The sequence below is a fragment of the Littorina saxatilis genome, linkage group LG9, assembly GCF_037325665.1.
Source record: "Littorina saxatilis isolate snail1 linkage group LG9, US_GU_Lsax_2.0, whole genome shotgun sequence".
Classification (NCBI taxonomy): domain Eukaryota; kingdom Metazoa; phylum Mollusca; class Gastropoda; order Littorinimorpha; family Littorinidae; genus Littorina; species Littorina saxatilis.
Genome location: NC_090253.1, coordinates 36,829,377 through 36,852,895, shown reverse-complemented (window position 1 = coordinate 36,852,895; position 23,519 = coordinate 36,829,377). Strand labels below are relative to the sequence as shown.

The 23,519-nt window shown below is 43.0% G+C and overlaps 1 protein-coding gene across 2 annotated transcripts in view; it reads left to right on the top strand.

The window, feature by feature from the left end:
- Positions 1-23,519, top strand: part of LOC138975931 (fibrinogen-like protein 1) — a 97,400-nt gene that overhangs the window by 4,709 nt on the left and 69,172 nt on the right. The window contains exons 1-2 of one of the 2 annotated variants that reach the window (XM_070348697.1): positions 9,686-9,871; positions 10,864-13,183. In XM_070348697.1, coding sequence (XP_070204798.1) covers positions 12,526-13,183 — 658 coding nt within the window. In that variant the 5' untranslated portion in view covers positions 9,686-9,871; positions 10,864-12,525. Of the gene's footprint in view, positions 1-9,685; positions 9,872-10,863; positions 13,184-23,519 lie in introns of those variants that run through there. The other variant, XM_070348696.1, reaches the window with a different exon arrangement.

Here is a 23,519-nt window from a genome sequence, read left to right as displayed (position 1 = left end):
TGAGGCTACGTGTATGTTTTTGTTGGCAAAGTCTTGTGAACAAATTATCTGTCTGTTTGTTTGTGTGGGTGTGTGTGTGTATGTGTGTGTGTGTGTGTCTGTCTGTCTGTGTCTCTGTCTGTCCGTATCTTTTTGGTACCCCGGCCTCTCTCTCTCTCTCTCTCTCTCTCTCTCTCTCTCTCTCTCTCTCTCTCTCTCTCTCTCTCTCTCTCTCTCTCTCTCTCACCATCCCACTGACTCTTTTGTTACAGGTAAATTCTCTTCTCGCATTTTTCCCAGTACGAGACATCAGCATCAGTTACGTATGCAAAGTTCAAAACAAGATCATGCACCGGAGGCGCACGAACTGACGAGACTCTGTAAATTAACACTGGTTTTAATACAGCGTAAAACATCCCCCTGCATGTGGCCTTTTTCTCTGTCTTGTTTTCTTTCTTACCTGTTCTCTTCATCCCCGCAAGCGATGGTGGAATTTTCGCATGACTTGCTTCCGTGCGCTGATTTGCACAAGGTGTGCTCCTCTCGTTAGTCGCGTTACGATGTGCTTGACTGACTCCTGGGTGCATCTTGGCCCTGGCTTGGTTACTGTATAGTAGAGAGAGAGGCTTGTGAAGAGGGAAGGGGCAGAGAGAGAGAGAGAGAGAGAGAGAGAGAGAGAGAGTGAGAGAGAGAGTGAGAGAGAGAGTGAGAGGGAGAGTGAGAGAGATTATGGGGAGGGGGGGGGGGGGGAAAGAGAGGTTGGGACTGAGGTTGAGACAGAAGGAGGGAGAGACATAAAGCATCAAAACGATAAAGAAATTGAAAGAGAGACTTTTGTTCTATCCATTCTCTCTCCACAAAGTTCAACTTCCATCTCTTCTATGCTTCATGTACCTCTCATCCCTGATCACCCCCTCCCCCTTCCCTGGATACGCTGAGTTTATAGACATGTGTATATTAATGTTTGAATTTTAACTCCTATAGTGTTTCTGTTTCAGTGCAACAATTATTGGTAGTGTTTTTTGTGTGTGTGTGTGTGTTTGTCGTTCCAAGAACAGATTGTAAGAAAAGGACCAGCCTTCAATCTTTATCCTTGTAACGTTCAGTCTTAGTCTTAGTCTCATTTGTTCTTAATCCCAGAACCTCGTTACGCTGCGTCTTCATCAACTAGTTGGCCAAAAATGGGTGGTAAGAGAAAAAGAATTGAGAGAAAAAATCTAACCCACACATTCAAGAGACCTTCAGGTGAGATAAGGAGAGGTGATTTGGATAAAGACACAAGAAAATTAAACAGAAAAAGAGGGGGAACAAAAGTCTTGACCGTCTATGAGAACTGAAGCCAGTGGGAGAGAGGGGGGGGGGGTCAAAGAGTTTAAAACAGAACGATTAAAAAGTAGAGGGGAATAAGAAGAGAATGCCGGGAGGAGGGGCGGTTAGAAGGGGTTGGAGGGAAGGTCAGGAGCAAGCACAAAAAAACATAAAACGTAAAAAAAATAAAAAATTTCAGCATCACAGAACCATCATCCACCATCCCATACGGAAAAGACATTTACCACCGGCTGAGCCCCACGGCTACACAGTCCCGAAAACCTCAGTCGCGCTGACGGTCTAAACTTCCATCAAACACACACACAGCGCAGGTTCCGAACCCCTAATCTCTTCCCAACAAGGTCAGGGGCCCTGTGGCCTTGGTCTGGCGTTTAACCCTTGGCAGTCAGGGCACCGTGGGTTCCGGAATTAGCTACTGGTCGTCTGATCTTCCAAACCTGGCGGCTTCGTGGCCAAAGCGACGGGGGAATTTTTGGCCCATGTTGTTTTGTGGGTTTGTGTTTTTGAATCGTCGAGGAACGATCACGATTCTGGCCTGGCCACTGATGCTGTCTTCATAACCTTGGTATAGACGTACGAGTGATCGACGCTTGTTTATTTGTTTGCCTGGCTGCGGTTTTGGGGGAAGAACGAAAAACAATGTCTTGCCATCTCTAGCCAAATAAATGTTGTGTGGTTTGCTAGATGTTTGAAATGTATTCCATACATTTTTGTTTAGTGTATATACTCGAACTTACTTGATCAAAAGAGGAGAATGTTTTGATGTAAAACAGTGTTTATTCCAAGAGAGAAAAAACCCAAACAGTTTCCACGTTAAGAACCCAAGAAAGAAAAAAACAGTATCCGCGTTACAAATTCGAAGAAAAAGCAATTTCCGCGTTACAAATTCCAAGAAAAAGCAATTTCCGCGTTACAAATTCCAAGAAAAAGCAATTTCCGCGTTACAAATTCCAAGAAAAAGCAATTTCCGCGTTACAAATTCCAAGAAAAAGCACCGCGTTACAAATTCCAAGTACACAAAAAAATGTTAGTGTTATGAATTCCATAGAAAAGGCTTCCGCGCTATAAATTCCAGAAACAAATTCTTGCATTAAATTCCGTCCTTGAACGGGCGTAGAAACAGGGCGGTGAATGTCGAAATTATGGAATGATATGATCCGAAGCAAACAGGTTTCCATTGGGCGTACATCTTTGTCCTGTTTATTCTAATTGTCTAAACTCGAGACAATGACAAAATGCAGATATGTAAGTTCTATACACAGAAATCTCACGTAAAGTTCTTAAAAAAGGAGAGCTGTAGCATTTGGAAACTAACGAGGCGAAAGCCTGAATTGGGGTACGATTACAAGTATCGTGCAAAATTATTGTGTATGTAACCAAAATAATATCCGACAAGGCTCTCTCTCTCTCTCTCTCTCTCTCTCTCTCTCTCTCTCTCTCTCTCTCTCTCTCTCTCTCTCTCTTTCTCCCCTCTCTCTCTCTCTCTCTCTCTCTCTCTCTCTCTCTCTCCCTCCCTCCCTCTCTCTCTCCCTCAAGTTGTGCACGCGCTTGTGTGGCTTGAGCTTGGTCACACTTGGAAGAAAAGATGTGTGTTTTAAAGGAAAAATATACCATAGTCAGCACTTTTTTCTAGCAAAGTTCAGTCTGCTTCGTTGTTGATAAAAAATCCCAATTTTTAGCCAGTCATTGTTTTATGGTAGTACACCAGTGTTCGCGTTAACTGGAAATATTACCTGTATTTTAGCGGCTTTTAATGTGAACATTCCGAACATTAAATCGTCAAACCTACTGATTTTGGCAGTATTTGACAGGGTTATCTTTTTGATCAAAGAAAAGCTACATTGCGCTGTCGTGACAACTTTGATTGACAGGTTGCTGTGGCCAAGTAACCGGTTTTTGCTTGACGATTCCTCTTGCCTCTTGGTTTATACCGGTTTACAAGCCATCAAGCAAGATTACTGTGTAACCTGACTTTTTTAAGTGACAGTCGAGCACACCATTTAGCATGAATTGTGTCGAAACATAACGATGGGCGCCCCTGCGCATATATATATATATATAGAAATCGATCTTTTTTTGCAAGAGGTAAAAGAACTGTCGCATTGCAGGATATTCTGTATGTAGACTTACGACAGTCGACTTAAATATATTCAGCTCAGCGACGTTGCCCTAGAACAGAACTATGAAAACCCTTGCATTGACTTGATCAAACTCTGAAAGTGTTGATGCTATAGAACCAGGATTTTTGGGACCTTGGAATGGGCACGTGTTCAGAATCGATACTCACAAACTTAGTCGAGTAAAGTTTTCTTACACCGTCACTGAAATAGTTCAACACACTTCTGATTTGCTCGAGCATTCACTTTGTTGTTTCTGGAGGTTGTCTTGAAGATATATATTTGCTTCACGTGTCATCTTCGAGACAGGTCACGCTTTCGTGATGGTATCTGTTTTCACGCGTGGGTTCCGGATTTCTGCCGGTGTCTGTTTTTAGTTTGTATTGGTTTGTTTTTACTATTTAGTCTCCCATATATTTTGTTATTCGGCTTGGTGTGTTCTGCTTAAGAAAACTCACGCGTCTTTGTCGAAAGCTACATGTACATGTATATCGTGTTTTTTTGGCATATTTATTTGGGATTTCCCTGCTTAGTTCAAGACAAACCACAAAACCACTGTTCTAACGCGGGTTGAAAAGCACGGTGCAGGGAAAGGGAATCTTGAAGAATTCTCCAGTCTTCTCAAACGCGTGGCTGGTGACGTCACAACTGTGGTCAGAGCTAACATTGGTGAGTGACAGACGTACGCGCTTCAAAGTTTGTGTTGGTAGGTATTCCGCAGGGACTGCCAAAACTAATCGTCGAGGACGGCGGCGGGTTCAATGTCAGGCGTTCGATCTGACGTCAGTTTGAATGTTACTTACTGCTCGAATTCTTGTTAGTAGGTCCCCCAGCTTGGCAGGCTGCGCGGCCAAAGCCAACTGCTGGTCCAAGTAGGTAAAGGGTTCAATGTCATGACGTCACTTAAACGTCATTTGGACTTTCTGCTTTTTTCCACTACTTGTGTCGTTTTTGTTGGTTTTTGTATTTTTTTTCTGCAATTCTGACGAGGGTTGTCTTTTCGAATGTAGATACTTTGAAAGTTGTGCCAAAGACTTGTTGACGGGTTGGTTGTTTACGACGGTGACGTAACTGTGACGTTAAGATTGGACCTTCGCGAAACGACCGTCTTTCTCTCTCAATGTCTCTCTCTCTCTATCGCTCTCTCTCTCTCTCTCTCTCGCTCTCTCTCTCTCTCTCTCTCTCTCTCTCTCTCTCTTTATTTACGTTGCTTTTGTGTAACAGGGGTATTTTACAACTCACAACAAACGTTAAACATCGCGACTGCACAGCAGCACACAGCAAAACCAAACAACCCAGTACAACATGTTGCAGGCAAGACGAACCGCGAACGAAGAAAGACCAGAAATAGGAGACGTATAGCAGCGCCGAGCATGTATGGAACCCTTTAAATATAAACCAACACACCACAACACAACACAACACAACACAGCACAGTCATCATCATCATCATCATCATCATCATCATCATCATCATCATCATCTTGAAAAAGTTCTGCATAGCCTAGAAGGTTGCAGCGACGTTAAAAATCAACAACCGACCAACCGACCCAATCTTGATATTTTTACGAGACAAGCCAAATGTCTGCGAGGTGAAGAATATGAAGAGCGTTGCGCTTTTACTGAGTCACAACATTAATATAAATTGAAGCATATAACCAACACACGTCTTGAATTAGCGACTGCTGCTACTGATGACGTTAAAAGTACCTTCAATCTCAATGTCACCACATTAGAGCAGTTGGTTTTTCATTTCCCTTCAACCTATTTGGCTGATCGGGACAGAATCTCTTCGGTAACACTGTGGAATTTTTAGCGGACAAGTTAGGTCCATATCCAATAACAAAATCAGACCACTGAGTGTATGCACCGAGTTTCACTTTGGCCACTTTCTGTTTCGAACGGAGTTAACCCGAAAAGAAGAGCGGCTGAGAACGGTAATATTCGGTTTTTGGCCTTACGAATCACATTTTTTATTGGTATTATTCACTGATGCAGCCAACCTCACGCTTTGTAAACCTGCCTCGATGGCTAATGAGAGAAAAGGCAACGAAAATAGAACGTGAATGTGTTTTGATGGACGTCGTGGCCACATTTTGATTCTACGAGTCGAAGAAAAATACGACAGACATGACAAGATAAGCGTTCTGTAAACATCAGGCTGGCAGCTGTTTAGAGCCTGTCGTTTTGGGAACCACTCTCGAATTAGATAAAAAGATGTTCTCTAAACACACACTGCCAAATATTTGGACCTACATATAATCATACCCGCACATCGCATTTTCTTTAGACAGCCAACAGCAGACACGTGTTTGTGTGGGAGCAAGAAGTAAACTATTGCTCAAAGCTCAGCCTTTCGTCCTTATTATATTGCAAAGGCATGGCGAATTGTTGGCTCACGCAACGAATTCTAAAAAGTCACGTCGCTGCAGAAGGCTTGTGTAAAGTTACGGTTTTAACTCGCGCGGAGCCAAAATTGAAAATAATCGGTTTGCGGCGTCTGCGGTCTCTTTGGCTTAGCATGGTCTGTGTATTGAAATTCTACCCCGCTTACCTTTAATTCTACAAAATCGGTTCTTAAGAATTCTAATGATTTTAGTGGGGTATCAGTTTAGCTAGCAGAGCATGTGCTGCTTGAGCCGTCGGCTTGCCATGCTGAATGTTTGAAGACTGGTCCCCTGAAAGTGTTAATTCTGCAAATAAAATGTTGTGTCGTTGACGTTTTTTTTAAGTAAGTCAACACGGCCACGTGAGTACACAAAAGCCCTCTCCTGCCAGCATGTAATTCAACAAATTCTAAAGTTGGTGTTAAAAACTTTTGTCGATTTCTGTTCAAGTTAAACATGACCGTGGCCTATTTTTTTCTGCACGAAATCCGCAAATAGCCGTGCGATAATTGTTCAGAATCGTAGTTAATGTTTCTTATTAAATAGTATTATTTATGAGTTAAAGCTCGCGGGGCTGAATTCGTCTGCTGTTGAACGGCTAAATACTCTTCGGCTCTGACCGTGGCATTGGCCGCGTGGAAGACCGTGTGTCAATTTGCATGCCACCATTTTCAAGTTCAATTCTACAAGTCGTTTGCGCTGCTGTGCGGATTGCGTTTAGAGTTAATATATGGCTTGCGCCAGCTGCAGGACACAAGCTTAAATGTGCTCTGTTTAGTTCTAAGTCAGAAATCCACATGAAAGTTAGTTTCTTTTTTTCTCTCTGGTTTTTGTTGTTGTTGCTTGTTTTCTTCCTTCCTCGTTTTCTTTTTTTCTTTTCTTTGAATGTGTTTGCAAACGTGCTGGATTGTGTTCTTAGTTTGAAGAAGGTAATTAAAGCGGTATTGATCACTTTCGATTTGTATGTTATTGTGGAATATGTACCTAATACATACTGCATGGGCTCAAACACTTGAACTTTGTTTGCAAGACTTCATTCTTTTTGTATGGATTTCTGTTGTTCCTGTGTTGACTGTGTCATTAAGTTCTCACGAGTTTTCCCAATGAGCGCTTTATTAGTTTTTTTATGTTTTATTTTAAACTTACTCCAAAGTAGACATCCAAGACCTCCTGCTTTTCAGCGCACGAATCTGGTCAAAATACACTATTTTCAACATGAAGGGGGGGAAGGGCGTGTGCATTTTTGTTAAATAATTCACACATTTTACTTTCTTTGCAAAGATAGGCGAGCACCTTCATGCCACATTGATCCATGCATCCTTGAGCTGTATTATCCCTTACAACATAAATAGGCGTAATCTTACACAATATATGTTGGAATGCGTTTGCTTCCCCTATAGATCTATACAGGCGTGGAACTTGAGAGGACATCATGCATTATGATCCGAGCATGTGAGAGCTAACTTTGTCCGCCTCAAAAATAGGAGTAAGCTCGCTGGAAATGATGCATTGATCCTCACAATGCGCGAGGAATGCTTCCTTCCCCGAATCAGGCGTGGAGATTTGCTCTATGTGTTATAACTTCGTTCAGTTATGCGTAAGGCATGTTTTCATTCCGTGAACGGGTGTGGACATTTTTCTAGATATCACGCATTAATCCAAATACGCGAAAGGAATGCTTCCTGCTTCGAGGAAAGGCGTGGAGGGTTGTTCAATATCGTGTTGCATTAATCCACGTTTGCGTGAGGTATATTTTCGTAGCTTGATGCCTTTCGGTACATTCTGTGTCCAATTTGGGCGAGCATGTTTGCCCTAGAGTGGCATACAGCAATCAAGACCATCGACCGGGGAGCATGCATTCGCAAACCTTCAGCTCCCTCGTTATTGTTGACCCAACGTGGATTCGAACCTCACCTGGACATCAATGCAAAGCCAGGAATGCGTGAAAGGTATGGGTTTCAGCCATTTTGCCACTTCGCCCAGCAACGTAGATCTCACCTTAGGTTAAGTCTCTCGCTTTAACAGCTACAATACTAGGCAGGCGAAACTAAGCCCTTGCGCTGGTCGCAGGAGATGCTTTAGAAGGGGGAGGAATCTTCGGAACTCCATCGCGACCAGCAGGTTTGTTCGCCGCATTCGATGCGATTGTTAGCTTCTGATGTGCGGGGCCGCGCCTGGAATTTCGCGAACGTGTCAAAGTCGCCTGCTTCATGGCCGGTACCTTGAGGGGGGTTCGGCAAGGGTCTGTTTGTATGCCTTTCTCCTTTGTGGTCAGATGACCCTCGCTGCTGGCTGTCCGCAAGGTCACCGCTGTCCGGAGGCGCTCCTGAGATGACAGGTGTGGCTTCTTGGCAACGGCTTCTGTGGCTGGCAGGTTTGGACATCGTAAGACTAATCTGTCCTCTTTTCCTTGTTGGGCAATAGCCGCCGTGTTGGGAGACAAGAGAGTGAGCAAAGCCCTGTACAGTGCAGGTTTGCTGTTGCTTCTTTCTTCGCTTTTTCTCGCCTCATCGTCACTTGCTCAATCCGTCTGCCAGCCACCCCCCCTCCCCCTCCCCCTCCCCCCTCCCCCTCCCCCCCGTCCCTTGTGTCCTTTTTAATTTTTTTAATTTTTTTTACATGACCCCCTCCCCCTCTTAGTTATCCCGTTTTACGTCACCCCCTTTGTTTTTCCTGCTCTCTCTCTCTTATTTATACTCTTTTTTTGTAACGGTGCAATTCTGTGTAAAACATCCGGAAACCTATTCAGTAAATATGCTTTTGCAGGCATTACGTCCGTCCTTGCATTTGAACACACACCACCAGAATCCCAGCCTGACTGCTTACTGTGCAGAGTGGGACATGTCATGCTGGATCACTTCCATAACTGACACCCATGCCTGTCTTTGAAATTCATTCCGACTCTGCACAGGAAACAGCCAGCCAGGCTGTTGGGTGTTGGTATGTATCCAAGGGGAAGGACGCTCGTATCCCGTTCTAAAGCCCGGACAGACCTGTGGCAGTGAGCATAATCGTTTACGCCGGAAGGAATGCACCGTTAAATCATTCGCACATATGATATACCCGGCAAGCCAGTCCTCATCTGGTTTTTGTTTTTTTGTTAGCTTCCCCTCTATCTGTGTGTCAGCGGCACCATCCTGTGTCAAGATTAATATAGTCTCCACAGTGTAACTGAACTCACTGAGTGAAATGTACACACGGTAAAAAAAAATAAATATTAACAGAACATAACCCGGGAAAGAAAAGACGAAAGAGAAAAGACATTAAGCAAACGAGGGTGGATGGGTGGCAGATTGAAGTGAGGAATGGTTCTGGCAGGTTGCGTTCTTGCCATCTAAGACCAAACCGAAGTCCAAATCAAAATCGTACCAAGCAGGTTGGAGTCGATCCTTTTTTTCCTCTAACTGCGCACTGGAAAAGGAAGAGTAGTCTATATGCCAAACCCCTGTGCAAGGATAAAACAAAACAGTCCTAAGAAGGTTACCGACAAAGGTGTCAGCTGTGGCATTAGTAGCTTTGAATGCTCTAGTTTGGCTCGTGATCCCTCATCCCCTATCACCTTTACCCTGTCTTCCTCCATGGTCACTCCTCGGGGTTTTCCATGGGTCCTCTCTCTCTCTCCCTCCCTCTCTCTTGTGTGTGTCAAATCTTGCTCTAACAGACAAGCATCAAGTATTTGTCGGAGCACAGCCGTATGTCCACAAATGGCAACAATCGCCGTAAACAGCGCGGGTCCACACTCGGCGCGGATCCCGTCAACAAACTGTTTGGACAGCATCCAGACCGTGCACCTTGAGGATTTGTCCATGTCGGGACGCGCTGTTTGCCAGCGGCTGGTCTTGGCTGGCCCCCTCACCTACCTAAGCATTCGAATAGGCATCGTGGTCGGGAGAGGGTGGCTTTCGAATTCGCTCTCCGTTCTAAGTTGTTCCTCGATCTCTGATTTGCTACACTTTGATTCAGAACGTGGTAGAAGTCGGACTTAAACATTAGAAGTTCGGTGAACTTAAAGAGTAATGAAGTTCTTCGTGACTCGGGTGATACTTACGCCGATAAACTGTAAGTGTTGAACCTTATTATCTCTTGTGCTTACCTGACGTTCGCGCTGCAAGTATTTAAGATTATTCCATGGTGGTACTGTGCTTTTCATACTTAAAGCAGACTCATGGTTTAAATACTTTATTGCATTGTAATTACATCATTTGATAAACAATATTTCATGTGACTGAAACGGGTGGCGTTCAGTCATCATTAGCCGGCGCTAATTATGTTTTCTGTAGTAACTAAGCACGTGTTAACATTATCTTTAATAGCTGTCTCTGAGAACTCGACAGTGGTGTGCACACAGCGCGGCTGCACAATGTCTGCTCTGCCTCGTAATTATAGCCTCTGGTATTTTGAGGAATAGACTGTTCGTTGCATTTCATCAATAGTTTTGCGCCGTTTTGTTTGTTCTTTTCTGATGACGGACTTTCGCAATTACTTGCACTTACTGCGGTATTGCCGGGTTGCCTTTATGTTTTTAATTTAATGCAAAATGTTCTCAATGAATTTAATTACCTCTTTGATATTTGCACTTGGATGTGCTGATCTATGGTGTGGCCGTTACATCGGCGAAAAATCAGCTGACTTTTTGTGCGGAGGATCAGTCGCTTGGACAGGTGTTTGTGAATATGGTGTTACATGTATATATTATTTCAGATGAATCATAATGTATAGTTCTTTACTTAAATTCAGAATAAGGATTTCTTGTGTAGCTTGTGATTGTTAGTCTCCTTTAGCTGCCTATGTTTGTATCCACACACACACACACGCACGCACGCACGCACGCACGCACACACCCACAGACACACACACACACACACACACACACACACACACACACACGATCCTACTCGTCGGCTACTGCAGCACAATTACACAAGTTGTGAAACAAGGTTTACGGCCACGCAGGCAAATCCCAACTAATTGTGTTCTCCATCTACTGCCGAATAGTACAACTGTTCAGCTTGTAATTCAATGTTTACATTTGCTTTCCTTTCTTGTTTCAGAAAACTCGCACTGATTAACAGAGGGAAGAAGACACCAACAGTCCAACAAGCACTCAAACCGGAAATTACCGTGACGTCACGCATAACGAGGGAGTGTTTCCGGTAGAGTGCAAGACCGATCGAGTTTATTAACGAGAAGTATCTCCCGCTAATTGACTTTATCAAGCTCTACACCTACACTTGGAAGTAGCCGTGAACACACAAGTTCTTTTCGTTTCTCAGTGGAGGAAAACGCTGTCAAAAAGAAAGTGCTCGAGAACTTTCCAGAATTTTTACTTGAACGGAGTTGGAATTTGCATCTGTGTGAGCGACGGGAAATTATCTGGCGAAAGAAGAACACCTAAAGTAAATAAACCGACACCAAACACCGTTACAATCAAGGATATACATCGCGCGGAGTTTGCATTGTTTTTGCTGTGAGGAGTAAGCCGCTTCTTTACCACTTGAAACTGGACCCCTTCGTTTGTTATTTCGCAGTGTGTGTTCTTTTCGAGACATTAAGGAGAAAGAGATTAGTGGGTTTTTTCCTGTTCTTATTTTCCTGCCTTGAAAGCCGAAGAAGAATCCAGGGATTTACATTGTTGGTTGTGTGGAACTGTCAAAGATCCCTGAGTGAGCTGTGTGTGTGTGTGCTGTGTGATTGTGTTTGAGGGGTAGTCAGGTTTTGTTTCTCTCCTCGCCCTCAACGCCTTTTACCTGATTGCTTGGAAGCGTACCAAGAAGCAGAGATTTGCTCGGGTCTGTGTTCGGGTTGCATCTACAAGCTTTACAAGCAGCGTGGGGCCAATTCTCTCGCACTGAGCGCAGGGAGCAGAACCGAGGATCCGCAGCAAAGATTGTCAGTGTCTGCCGACAACCTGCCTACCAGTCGTAGAACGAGCGGGAACCTCAGTCAGTTCTCGCGTCGAGGTGTAGATGGGATCAGCTGGCAAGGCTAGCTGATGCTGACGAGTTGCAGTTTGTAGAAGAAGTCAGTGAATGATTCCCGCTTACGCAAGAGTTGTTGAACTTTCTGAGCGTATTCAGAATCTCGCCTTACCATTCTTCGTTTTTACCCTGGTTGTGTTTGAATAGCAAATAGACAACTTTTCACTTTGAACTATTTAAAACAAAAATTGTTATCAGTATTCGCCCGTCAACTAGTCAAGTTAGTCAATTCTATTTTCAGCAGGGAAACATTTTCTGCACTTTGAGTTGTGAAACTGTGATTGGACCGCATCTGTTTACTATCACGTTTGAAGAGTGAGAAAATAGAACTTTACCATCCACACATCTCCATCTTGAAGGCGGGTCGGTCAGTGCTTTGAAGAGAGTGCGCCATTAACCCATCGTCCTGGCTCGTTATCTCTCCCAGGGGGATGTTTGCATCGAATCTGTGTCAGCCCTCATCACTTGCTGTTTTCCCCTCATCCGTTTAGCCGATCAGTGCAGGAAGTGTACACCTACACACGCCGGTGGATTGCGGGGTTAAACCAGGGTACGGCAACCAAATCGTTACAGTAATATATCACAGACGTTGAGAAATTGCCCTGTGCAAAGCTTTTGCTGATTTCTCAAAGGGGATTCATTTGTAGAACTGCTAACATAAGGCAGAGTTTGGCGTTTTTGTCAAAACAGTAATTGTATTGAACGATATTGAAGGATTTACTCCACTGCATTACCATGGCGTTCTTCACCAACCTGAGTACCTTGTATCTCCTTGCCCTCTTATTGCCTCTCTTCCTGGCGGCCAGCACCAGTCCTAACGATGTTCTCTCCAGCACACTAGAGGTCACCAGAACCGCCTCTTCGTCATCAGACAACAACAAACACGGCAAAACCGACAACAACAACACAGCCACAACCAACGTGGAGCCCAAACGCCAGAGACGCCGCAACCGGCGCTGCAAATGCCTGAAGCGCTTCACGAAAGAAGTGAGCCAGATGATCGACGAGCGGCTGGAAGATTTCGAGAACAAGTACCTCCTGCACCTCAACCGCGACAAGGAGCAGTCCCTCGCCATGCAGAACGAGGCGTCGTCCACGACGTCGAGGATCCAGTCCATCGACAAGCTGCTGCTGCGGCTGAACACGGACGTGGTGCAGACCAAGGAAGCTCTGTCCATGATGAACTCCAACCTGGACGTGCTCCGCTACGAGCTGAACCACACGCGCGGCGACGTGAGGCAGCTGAACGTGTCCTTCAAGGAGCTGGACGTGGCCGTGGCCAACCTGACCCACTTCGTGTCCCGGGTGGAAAAGATGATCCCTCAAGGCCTCACCAGCCCCGGCCCCGGGGGCGCTGTGGTGTCTGACCCTCCCAAGGAAAACTACCCTCGCAGTGAGTACTTTTGATCATGATTTGTGTGTGTGTGTGTGGTGGTGTGTGTGTGTGTGAGTGTGTGAGTGTGTGTGTGTGTGTGTGATGATGATGGTGATGATGATGATGATGATGATGATGATGATGATGATGATGATGATGATGATGATGAAGAGGATGAGGAGGAGGAGGTCGACGACCATGATGATGATAAGGAGAAGATTGATGATAATTTATGTGTAGTGGTGGTGAAGGTTGTGGTGGTAGTGATGATGATGATGATGATGATGTCTGTCTGTGTTTATGCGTGACCGTCAAAAAGATAGCTGCCCTCGCAGACAGTACATGAGGATAAAGAAATCGTGTGGATGTTTTTTTTTGTGGTGTGTGTGTGTGGGGGGGGGGTGTTGTGGGACGGATGTGATACAGAGATTAAGGTTGAAGTGGTGTGTAGGGGGGGGGGGGGGGGGGTGGGGGGGGGGGGGGGTACTACACTCAGCAATCCGAATTTTGTGGCAGGATATTAGCGTGAGTGACTGAGTGTGTCTGAATATGTGCGTGTGTCTGTGCCGAGCTGTGTCTTGCATGTGCGTGCGTGTTCTCGTATGAGCGTTCCTTAAATACATCTGTCCAATCAGTTTCTTGAAATCTTCTTCAGTTCCATTCTTGTCTCACTTTGTCTATCACAACGCATGGTCTTTTCCCCCTCCTATACAGCATTACATACATGCATGCAATCATATACACCTAGCTATAGCTTTCATTCTACGGAAGTTTGTCTCCCATTTATCGGACCATATTTCCGTTGATCCAACACTAGCAATGAATCTCTGTCAGCCTTGATACGCATCCTCTGTACCCCAGAGTTTTTAATGTAGATATTCAGGCTCCGTTCTCCTGTGGGGGTCGCACAGAAGGTCTGCTCTGATAATTCTGGAGTGTGCACTTAGTTCATCCGCGATAAACTCATCGTCTGGAGAATTTCTCGTTTTATGGCGCTGGATTAGCCGGTGGTGTCCCCTTATTTGTGAGACTCTTCAGTTGCGTGGAGTAGCTTTAGTCACCTCGTAAATCATGGCTGACAATTTTGTGTGGATTTCTTATCGGCGGAGACGAAAATATCCGACTCTGTGGTGAGAAGATTTGAAATTTAGCGCTTTTGAAATATATGCTGCCGGTTTGTTGGTAGAGTTTTGCTGAGATAGCGGGATGAGCGTAATGTGAATTACATCTAGACAAATCTGTCCTGAAGCTCGTTCGGTTGCAGGTGTATTACATGTTTTGGGTAATTGCTGAATATAGTCTTGCTGCATCGGATCAAATGGTTGGATTCATCTTTTTTTTCAATTTTTATTGATTGGTCGATAAAATGATTTCTTCAAGAATTGAAAATTTAGTTTAAAAAAATTGTCTTTCCTAAATGCACAGCTCTAGTTTCGGTTGACAATTAGAACGGCAGTTTCAGAATCTAACATGATCATGAAACAAGGACCCCCCGCGGGTTAGGGGGAGTCCCATATTGGTTGGGACTAGAAAGAATTTACCCGATGCTACCCAGCATGTCGTAAGAGGCGACAAACGGTTCTGTTTCTTCTCTTCTTTTGTCTTATTTCTGCCTTACCAGTCCTTTCACCTATATTTCCTTCCAAGAAAACTCTCCCTACTATTCCCTGCAGTTTTCCAATTCTTTTCTTGTTGTCTTATTTCTACCTGACTGGATCCATCACCTTTATTTCACTTACCAAAAGTCTTCTTTTCCACATCCTTATTTCTCTGCACCCCGCATGTCGTATGAGGCGACTAACGGATTCTGTTTCTCATTTGACCCTGTTGTGGTTCTTGTATAGAATGTGGTCAATGTTTGTAAGGATTTTGGTCGGGCAGTATGTGGGAGGTGTTTGGTCCTTTGTGCTGGAAACTTGCATTCTCCCAGTGGGGTCATATATTGTACTACGTTGCAAGCCCCTGGAGCAATTTTTTGATTGGTGCTTTTGTGAACAAGGAACACTTGACAAGTGGCTCTATCCCATCTCCCCCCTTTCCCCTATCCCATCTCCCCCTTTCCCTCGTCGCGATATAACCTTCGTGGTTGAAAACGACGTTAAACACCAAATAAAGAAAAGAAAGATGAAACAAGGCAAAACCACACCTGCTTCCTTTCTCACGAAACCTTCCTCTTCTTCCAAAGCCAGAAACAAACTGTCGTCTGTTAGAGCAGAAAATGTCGTCTGTTAGAGCAGTAACAGTCTTGCACAGTCAGTACAGTAAAGCCAGCTTACCCGGCCAATAAACGCGGCTCACTTTCATACCAACGTACGTCAGAATTACGCCTAATACCTTCAGGGGTCAGGTTGAGACATTTGAAATTGAGACGACACGGGGCTTTCCCCAAATGTCGCGCTAGCCCCAAGTCCCCTCACCCAGTGTCCCCGATCATCCACCCCGTGTGATATTCATGCCACCGGTGTGACGTTTTCATCTTTCGCCGTGTTGATATTTCGCTTCTCGGCCTCGTTGATCTAGTATAAACTCTACACTGAACAAAAAAACACCCTTCGATAGTACTGATGAGCGACCTTGTGTACCTTACATTCATGGGGCCAAATTTGTCCAACCAATTTGTTTTATTTAACTTAGAAATTTGATTCATCCTAAAATGTTTTCCTTCTTACTCAAGGGACGTAACCACTCAGTACACGTTTTCGAAGAATTCGATTTTGGGGGTGAAATCTATTAAATTTTACCACCAATTTTCTTCACATGCAAGAAATTGACATGCTTTTCGTCCATAAATAATTTCACTTCTTAATTTTACCAGGAAACAACATTTCAGTCTTGAGGATATGTCGAGGGGGAAATATGTACACAGGCGAAAGATGAAATCGTAACACCGGCCCCAAAGCCGCCGCAAAACGTAACGGGAACGACTGGTGATAGATGGTGCTTTGAATTTTTCGGTATGGCGATTAGGCATGCGCGGTATTTACGACGCCAAAAGAGAGGGCCTGTCAACTTGGGTAATCCAGTGTCGGGGACGGAGATAAGGAGCAAAGAAACCGATAACGGCTGCGAGGAGGATGGATGAATGATATTGCAAGATGTGGGTGGCTTTGTGGTTAAACAAAAAAGCAGGCTGTGTTATCGTCCGGTCGCCGGGTGATGTTTCCAAAGCAGAACAGACTGACGGATATGACTTTTCCTCACTATCACAGGAAGATTTTAGAGTAAACAAATTGTGTGTGGTATCCTGGGACCGTTCAGGTGCTCAGGAACATAAGTGACATGTGGCCTTTCAGTAGTCTTCAGTACTCTTCAACGTTTTGCCAATAGTGAAGCATAGTCATATTGAATACGGGTGTGGTGTCGTGTAGAATTTCTTGAAAATTAGCGCGTGATGTTTTATGTTTTTGACAGTGTAACACCACTATTTTGTGTGTAATCGACAGAGTCTAGTTGTATTTTAATAATTGAAAACATATTAACAGTTTCCCTTCGCCTTGCAGAAATGAAAGTACATTATATTCGGAGCAAAGTACGCACATTTGATTCAGCATAGAGCATGCAGTGCCTAGCTACGTAAACAGTGTAGGCATGTTGGACTTTATTAGTACAGATGACATTATAATTAGCTACCTACATGCAGAGGCAAATAACCGTAGGGGTAGGCACAGAACAGCAACCCAGACTCGTCAGGTATCTACCCGCAAAGACCTACCCGGTACGCACTCTTGTGTGCTTGTAATCTCATTTAAAGGCTGCGAATGAACTGATAGTGGCAGTTTGCAGTGGCATTAAAATTAATCCTCAAATATGCCAACACTTTCTTAGCTCCTTTTGATGAAGTTACATGCAGTCAGATTCTCTCTTTGGTGGAATTCCACCCTGCCTGTTAAAGAATGATCATTTTACAGCCACACGCTTGCTAGTTTTCAAGGTCAGCAGCCGCTCTTTGAATGTTTACGCATTACATTTGTTACTTACCAGCACGCATTGCATAAAATCTGTCTAATTTTGACGGGTTTCTTTCAGGTTGATTAAGTTCCCTTATGCAAGAATGAATATGGCAGGTTTACTCCGGATCCAAAATCTGATACGAATTCAAAGGAGTGCATGCCAGGAGAGAGACCCCTCTCAATAACCCGCGTCAGCTGCCGCGCCTAGTCTTGGAAATTTTGATGAATAGCGTTCGTAATGGGTCCGCCATGATATGGCTTGATAACGTCCGCAGAGAGAGTGCGATATCGCTTTATATCTGATTAAGCGCAAGGCTTATGACGGATACAGGAGACTGGCGACTACGGTGTCTATAGGGAGAGATGATAGTGCGTTTGACGGCTCTTTTATTTTCTTTATCTTTCTTGTCTTCATTTAGTCAGGCTTGATTCTGTTGTCTTCGAGGCAGAGCAAGTCAATATGATTTTGTAGAGAGTTTTTTTTTTTTAATTTTTCTTTTTTTAGTGCATTTGGACGATATATTCCTCTCAATGAAAGAAAGTTTAGCAGGTTGTCCAAGGGTCTGTGACGGGCAATGAATATTGCAAAACGTGGATGCTGTACGTCCAGTCTTTTTTCTGTACAATGTTTTTCAACGGTGTCGGCCGCTTCGTCCTTGTCCCGCTAAGGCTTAGTAGGCTCTATGTAGCTAACCACACAAACACCACCCATCTGCGACACAGCAGAGCCTGAAACTGGACGACTGCAAATGGCATAGTACTCGTCTACATGTAAGCAAGTATTTGCTGCTTACACCGTATAGTTTTCAGATAAGTTCGTACTCAGTGTTTACCTAGATTGCCTGCTGCCTCCGTATGTGTATGTGTTTGTCATTCTCTCAATCTCTGTTCCCTGCAATACCGTGCCAGAAAGCTAACCTGGGCTGACTTACCGTTGCAACCGGATGTCTCTTTAACCTTATCTAGCAGGTTTTCCCTAAAGTAATGCCGACATAACGTCGAGAACATTTTGTTTTTTAACGGATGAGGCTGTTGTTTTCGATCTCGCAACTTCCGCTTATAAGAAAGTACACACGTCAAAAATTGTTTCTTATCAAATCACACACTACAGCAATAACGCCAACATCAGCAAACAGACTGATACACGTAACTATACGCCCACCAAGGGACAGAAATAAAGATCTTAAAATTAAAACAAGTCGCGTAAGGCGAAAATACAACATTTAGTCAAGTAGCTGTCGAACTCACAGAACTAAACTGAACGCAATGCAACGCAACAAGACCGTATACTCGTAGCATCGTCAGTCCACCGCTCACGGCAAAGGCCGTGAAATTGACAAGAAGAGCGGGGTAGTACTTGCGCTGAGAAGGATAGCACGCTTTTCTGTACCTCTCTTCGTTTTAAGTTTCTGAGCGTGTTTTTAATCCAAACATATCATATCTATATGTTTTTGGTGTCAGGAACCGACAAGGAATAAGATGAAAGTGTTTTTAAATTGATTTTGAAAATTTAATTTTGATAATAATTTTTATATATTTAATTTTCAGAGCTTGTTTTTAATCCAAATATAACATATTTATATGTTTTTGGAATCAACAAATGATGGAGAATAAGATGAACGTAAATTGGGATCGTTAAATAAATTTTTTTTTTTTTTACAATTTTCAGATGTTTAATGACCAAAATCATCAATTAATTTTTAAGCCACCAAGCTGAAATGCAATACCGAAGTCCGGGCTTCGTCGAACATTACTTGACCAAAATTTCAACCAATTTGGTTGAAAAATGAGGGCGTGACAGTGCCGCCTCAACTTTCACGAAAAGCCGGATATGACGTCATCAAAGACATTTATCAAAAAAATGAAAAAAACGTTCGGGGATATCATACCCAGAAACTCTCATGTCAAATTTCATAAAGATCGGTCCAGTAGTTTAGTCTGAATCGCTCTACACACACACACACACACACACACACACACACACACGCACATACACCACGACCCTCGTCTCGATTCCCCCCTCTACGTTAAAACATTTAGTCAAAACTTGACTAAATGTAAAAAAGACTTGCGGAAATAGACAATACATACAAGAATAGTTCAACAAATAGAATAAACCCTAAACGATTCCAGTACTGAACCAACGGTAACAAGAACACCATCTGTCTGATCAGGAAAACACTGTCTCCTCTCTCACCACCCTTCCTCCGTCTAACCACCTCCCTCCACCCTCCCTCCAAATTCCCTCTTGACCATTTATTCACTTAGCTTTTACCCCCAATTACGTTACGTCTAACCCGGTCATCTACCCGCCGCTGTGCTAATGAAATGATGCTTCCATGGCCGGGGAGGCAAGGGGCGGGAGAGAAACCGGGAAAATAACATCACCAGACAAACACAGTTACCTCATGGAAATTATGGAATTTCCTGTCGTTTGTGTCGTTGAATTTCTGAATTCCCACCCCCCTGAACCGTTGCTGAGGCTAATGACAGAAATTCCCCTGATTTGTCAAACAGTTTACACGTCCTCCCACCCCCTCCCCCCGCCTGTGTGTGTCGTGAGGGTAATCTGTTGGATGTGTCCGCTAACGAAGTTAGTTACGTCAATGTAAAGAGGCAATTATCTCAGTGTGTGTGTGTGTGTGTGTGTGTGTGTGTGTGTGTGTGTGTGTGTGTGTGTGTGTGTGTGTGTGTGTCGCTCTCTGTCTGTCTGTCCGTCTGTCTGTCAGACCATCTCTCTGTCTGATCCTCGTCATTGCCGCGGGTCTGCATTCCCCTTACAGACATATCTGTGTATTCCACTGCACACGAGCGATAAACACAATGTTTCTTTCAGGACGCACTGCACTTGCGGAACACTGCAGCTATAACTAGCATAGCACAGCTACAGACAGACTTGTTGGCCAATGTATTTACTTACATCCAAAGCATAGTGATGCTAATTCAATTAACCTGCATAGGGTCAGGAGACCTGATACTCAATTGGTCCGTACTTGACCTCTGCATTGTGTCTGAGGCTTTGGTCCACGGCCAAACAGTCTTCACTTCCAGGCAAGTGTCTATAGATGGATGTAATATGAAGCCAAGTGGTTTTATAGTGATCTAGTATAGTATGGGAATGGGCACACGGAAAATGCTTGTTGGCATGCGGAGCACTTGCCTCCTTCACCTCAAGTTAGTTATATCATTGTATGATAATTCTTTGTCAGCAATTGTAGAGTTTGTAGGAGATGGTGTAATGCATGTGACAGATATGTATGCTTTTACTATTCAGAAAAAAATAATGGTCGTAAGTATACCGATTTTCTGAATGTTCTTCTTTCTTTTGCTGTTGCCGTTGTTTTCATTTGTGCTTTTTTGAAGAAAAAACCGTGTCAGAACAGAAGGCACTCTCCTCAACACCAACAGCTTTGATAACAACAACAACAACAACAACAATATTTAATACTTAGCAACTCGCAGAAGAGCCACATCAGTTGAATCCCGATGTAAAACGTCGACACAGATCGGATACAGTTCCCTATAACATTTCCCAGACCGCCACACATAAGAACAAACAAACGCAAACCAAACAGCGCAGACAAAGGGAGTTCTATGGAATGATATCTGGTAAAGCGAAACAAGATATGTGACAGTATATTTTGTCAGCAGTTCTTGAGAACACTAGTACTTGAAACACAATTACACTCTTGTTGTCTGCAAAATGTTAGCATCGCGGGACTTTTTTTTTCCGGAAGTGGCACAAAGAGAAATAACTCTCGAAAAACGGTGTCAGTTGTCCGCCCAAAGCAAGTCTGTTCGGCAGCGGTTTCGAAAAAAGAGAGAAAAAAATAGGAAAGTTATCTTCAGTTTGTGTGATTATATCTTCTTCTTTTTTTCCTGTGGGGATCCGAAAATGTACGAGTGCATAATAAAAGCTTACTGGAAGGGGTCCAAAGTGGTTGAAACTTCTCCCAATTTTTGGACTCGGGACCCATTCAAACCGACTTAATGCGTTCTGTGGTTTTACGGTGAACTGGTGATTTCCTTTTGGCAACACGTTTGAAAGTTTCGCAGATGGTTTAGATATTACTGGGAAAACAGTTGTTGCTGAGGTTAATTCTCCCACTTTAGACAAGGCTGAGAGATTGGTGAGAAAACTCGTTTGAGCTGTTTAGCCGTCTATTTTAGCTTTCTTGTTTTTGAGGTCTTTTTGGACGTTTTATGTTAGAGTAAGGCCAAAAAAAAATAGGTGTGGTTGCAGTAACATAGCCAAAAACAAGTCGCGTAAGGCGAAAATACAATATTTAGTCAAGTAGCTGTCGAACTCACAGAATGAAACTGAACGCAACGCAACGCAGCAAGACCGTATACTCGTAGCATCGTCACTCCACCGCCCGTGGCAAAGGCAGTGCACGTGGAATGGACAAGAAGAGCGGGGTATTCGTTGCGCTGAGAAGGATAGCACGCTTTTCTGTACCTCTCTTCGTTTTAACTTTCTGAGCGTGTTTTTAATCCAAACATATCATATCTATATATTTTTGGAATCAGGAACCAACAAGGAATAAGATGAAAGTGTTTTTAAATTGATTTCGGGGAAAAAAATTTGATAATAATTTTTATATATTTAATTTTCAGAGCTTGTTTTTAATCCGAATATAACATATTTATATGTTTTTGGAATCGGCAAGTGATGGAAAATAAGATAAACGTAAATTTGGATCGTTTTATAAATTTTTATTTTTTTTTACAATTTTCAGATTTTTAATGACCAAAGTCATTAATTAATTTTTAAGCCACCAAGCTGAAATGCAATACCGAACCCCGGGCTTCGTCGAAGAGTACTTGACGAAAATTTCAACCAATTTGGTTGAAAAATGAGGGCGTGACAGTGCCGCCTCAACTTTCACGAAAAGCCGGATATGACGTCATCAAAGACATTTATCAAAAAAATGAAAAAAACGTTCGGGGATTTCATACCCAGGAACTCTCATGTCAAATTTCATAAAGATCGGCCCAGTAGTTTAGTCTGAATCACTCTACACACACACACACACGCACACACATACACCATACCCTCGTTTCGATTCCCCCTCGATGTTAAAATATTTAGTCAAAACTTGACTAAATATAAAAAGAACAAGTCGCGTAAGGCGAAAATACAATATTTAGTCAAGTAGCTGTCGAACTCACAGAATGAAACTGAACGCAATGCAACGCAGCAAGACCGTATACTCGTGGTCCATCGCTCACGGCATAGGCAGTGAAATTGACAAGAAGAGCGGGGTAGTGGTTACGCTATGCTGCATAGCACGCTTTTCTGTACCTCTCTTCGTTTTAACTTTCTGAGCGTGTTTTTAATCCAAACATATCATATCTATATGTTTTTGGAATCAGGAACCGACAAGGAATAAGATGAAAGTGTTTTTAAAACGATTTCGAAAAAAAAATTTTGATAATAATTTTTATATATTTAATTTTCAGAGCTTGTTTTTAATCCGAATATAACATATTTATATGTTTTTTGAATCAGCAAATGATGGAGAATAAGATAAACGTAAATTTGGATCGTTTTATAAATTTTTATTTTTTTTTACAATTTTCAGATTTTTAATGACCAAAGTCATTAATTAATTTTTAAGCCACCAAGCTGAAATGCAATACCGAACCCCGGGCTTCGTCGAAGATTACTTGACCAAAATTTGAACCAATTTGGTTGAAAAATGAGGGCGTGACAGTGCCGCCTCAACTTTCACGAAAAGCCGGATATGACGTCATCAAAGACATTTATCAAAAAAATGAAAAAAACGTTCGGGGATTTCATACCCAGGAACTCTCATGTCAAATTTCATAAAGATCGGTCCAGTAGTTTAGTCTGAATCGCTCTACACACACACACACACGCACACACACACACACATACACCACGACCCTCGTTTCGATTCCCCCTCGATGTTAAAATATTTAGTCAAAACTTGACTAAATATAAAAATATGGTAGGAAGGTAGGCAATCACTTTTTTTTTATAACTTTATTTTCTAATGTGTACAAATAAAACCTACTTGACAGGGAAATAAGTGTGCGACTTGAGCGCTTTCGCTTTCATTGCGTTTTCTGCACTCGGTTTTTTTTAATTTAATTTTTTTATTTTTTTTAATTTTTTTTACAAATGTAATAAAAAGTTATAGGGTCGGCCCCTAAAAATAGGGTAGGTCGGGTTACCGTAACCACACCTATTTTTTTTTTAGGCCTAAGCGGATGTTTATTCAGAAAGTGTGAGGTGTTTTTTCTTTGTATGTGTGTCTATTTGTTGATGTTTGTGCTTTTAACTTGTTGCTTGGTTAAGTCTTTATTTATTTATTTATTTTATCTTGGTTTACATCGTACATCCGTACAGTTGTTTGCGTCTTTCGTTCTTTCTATTT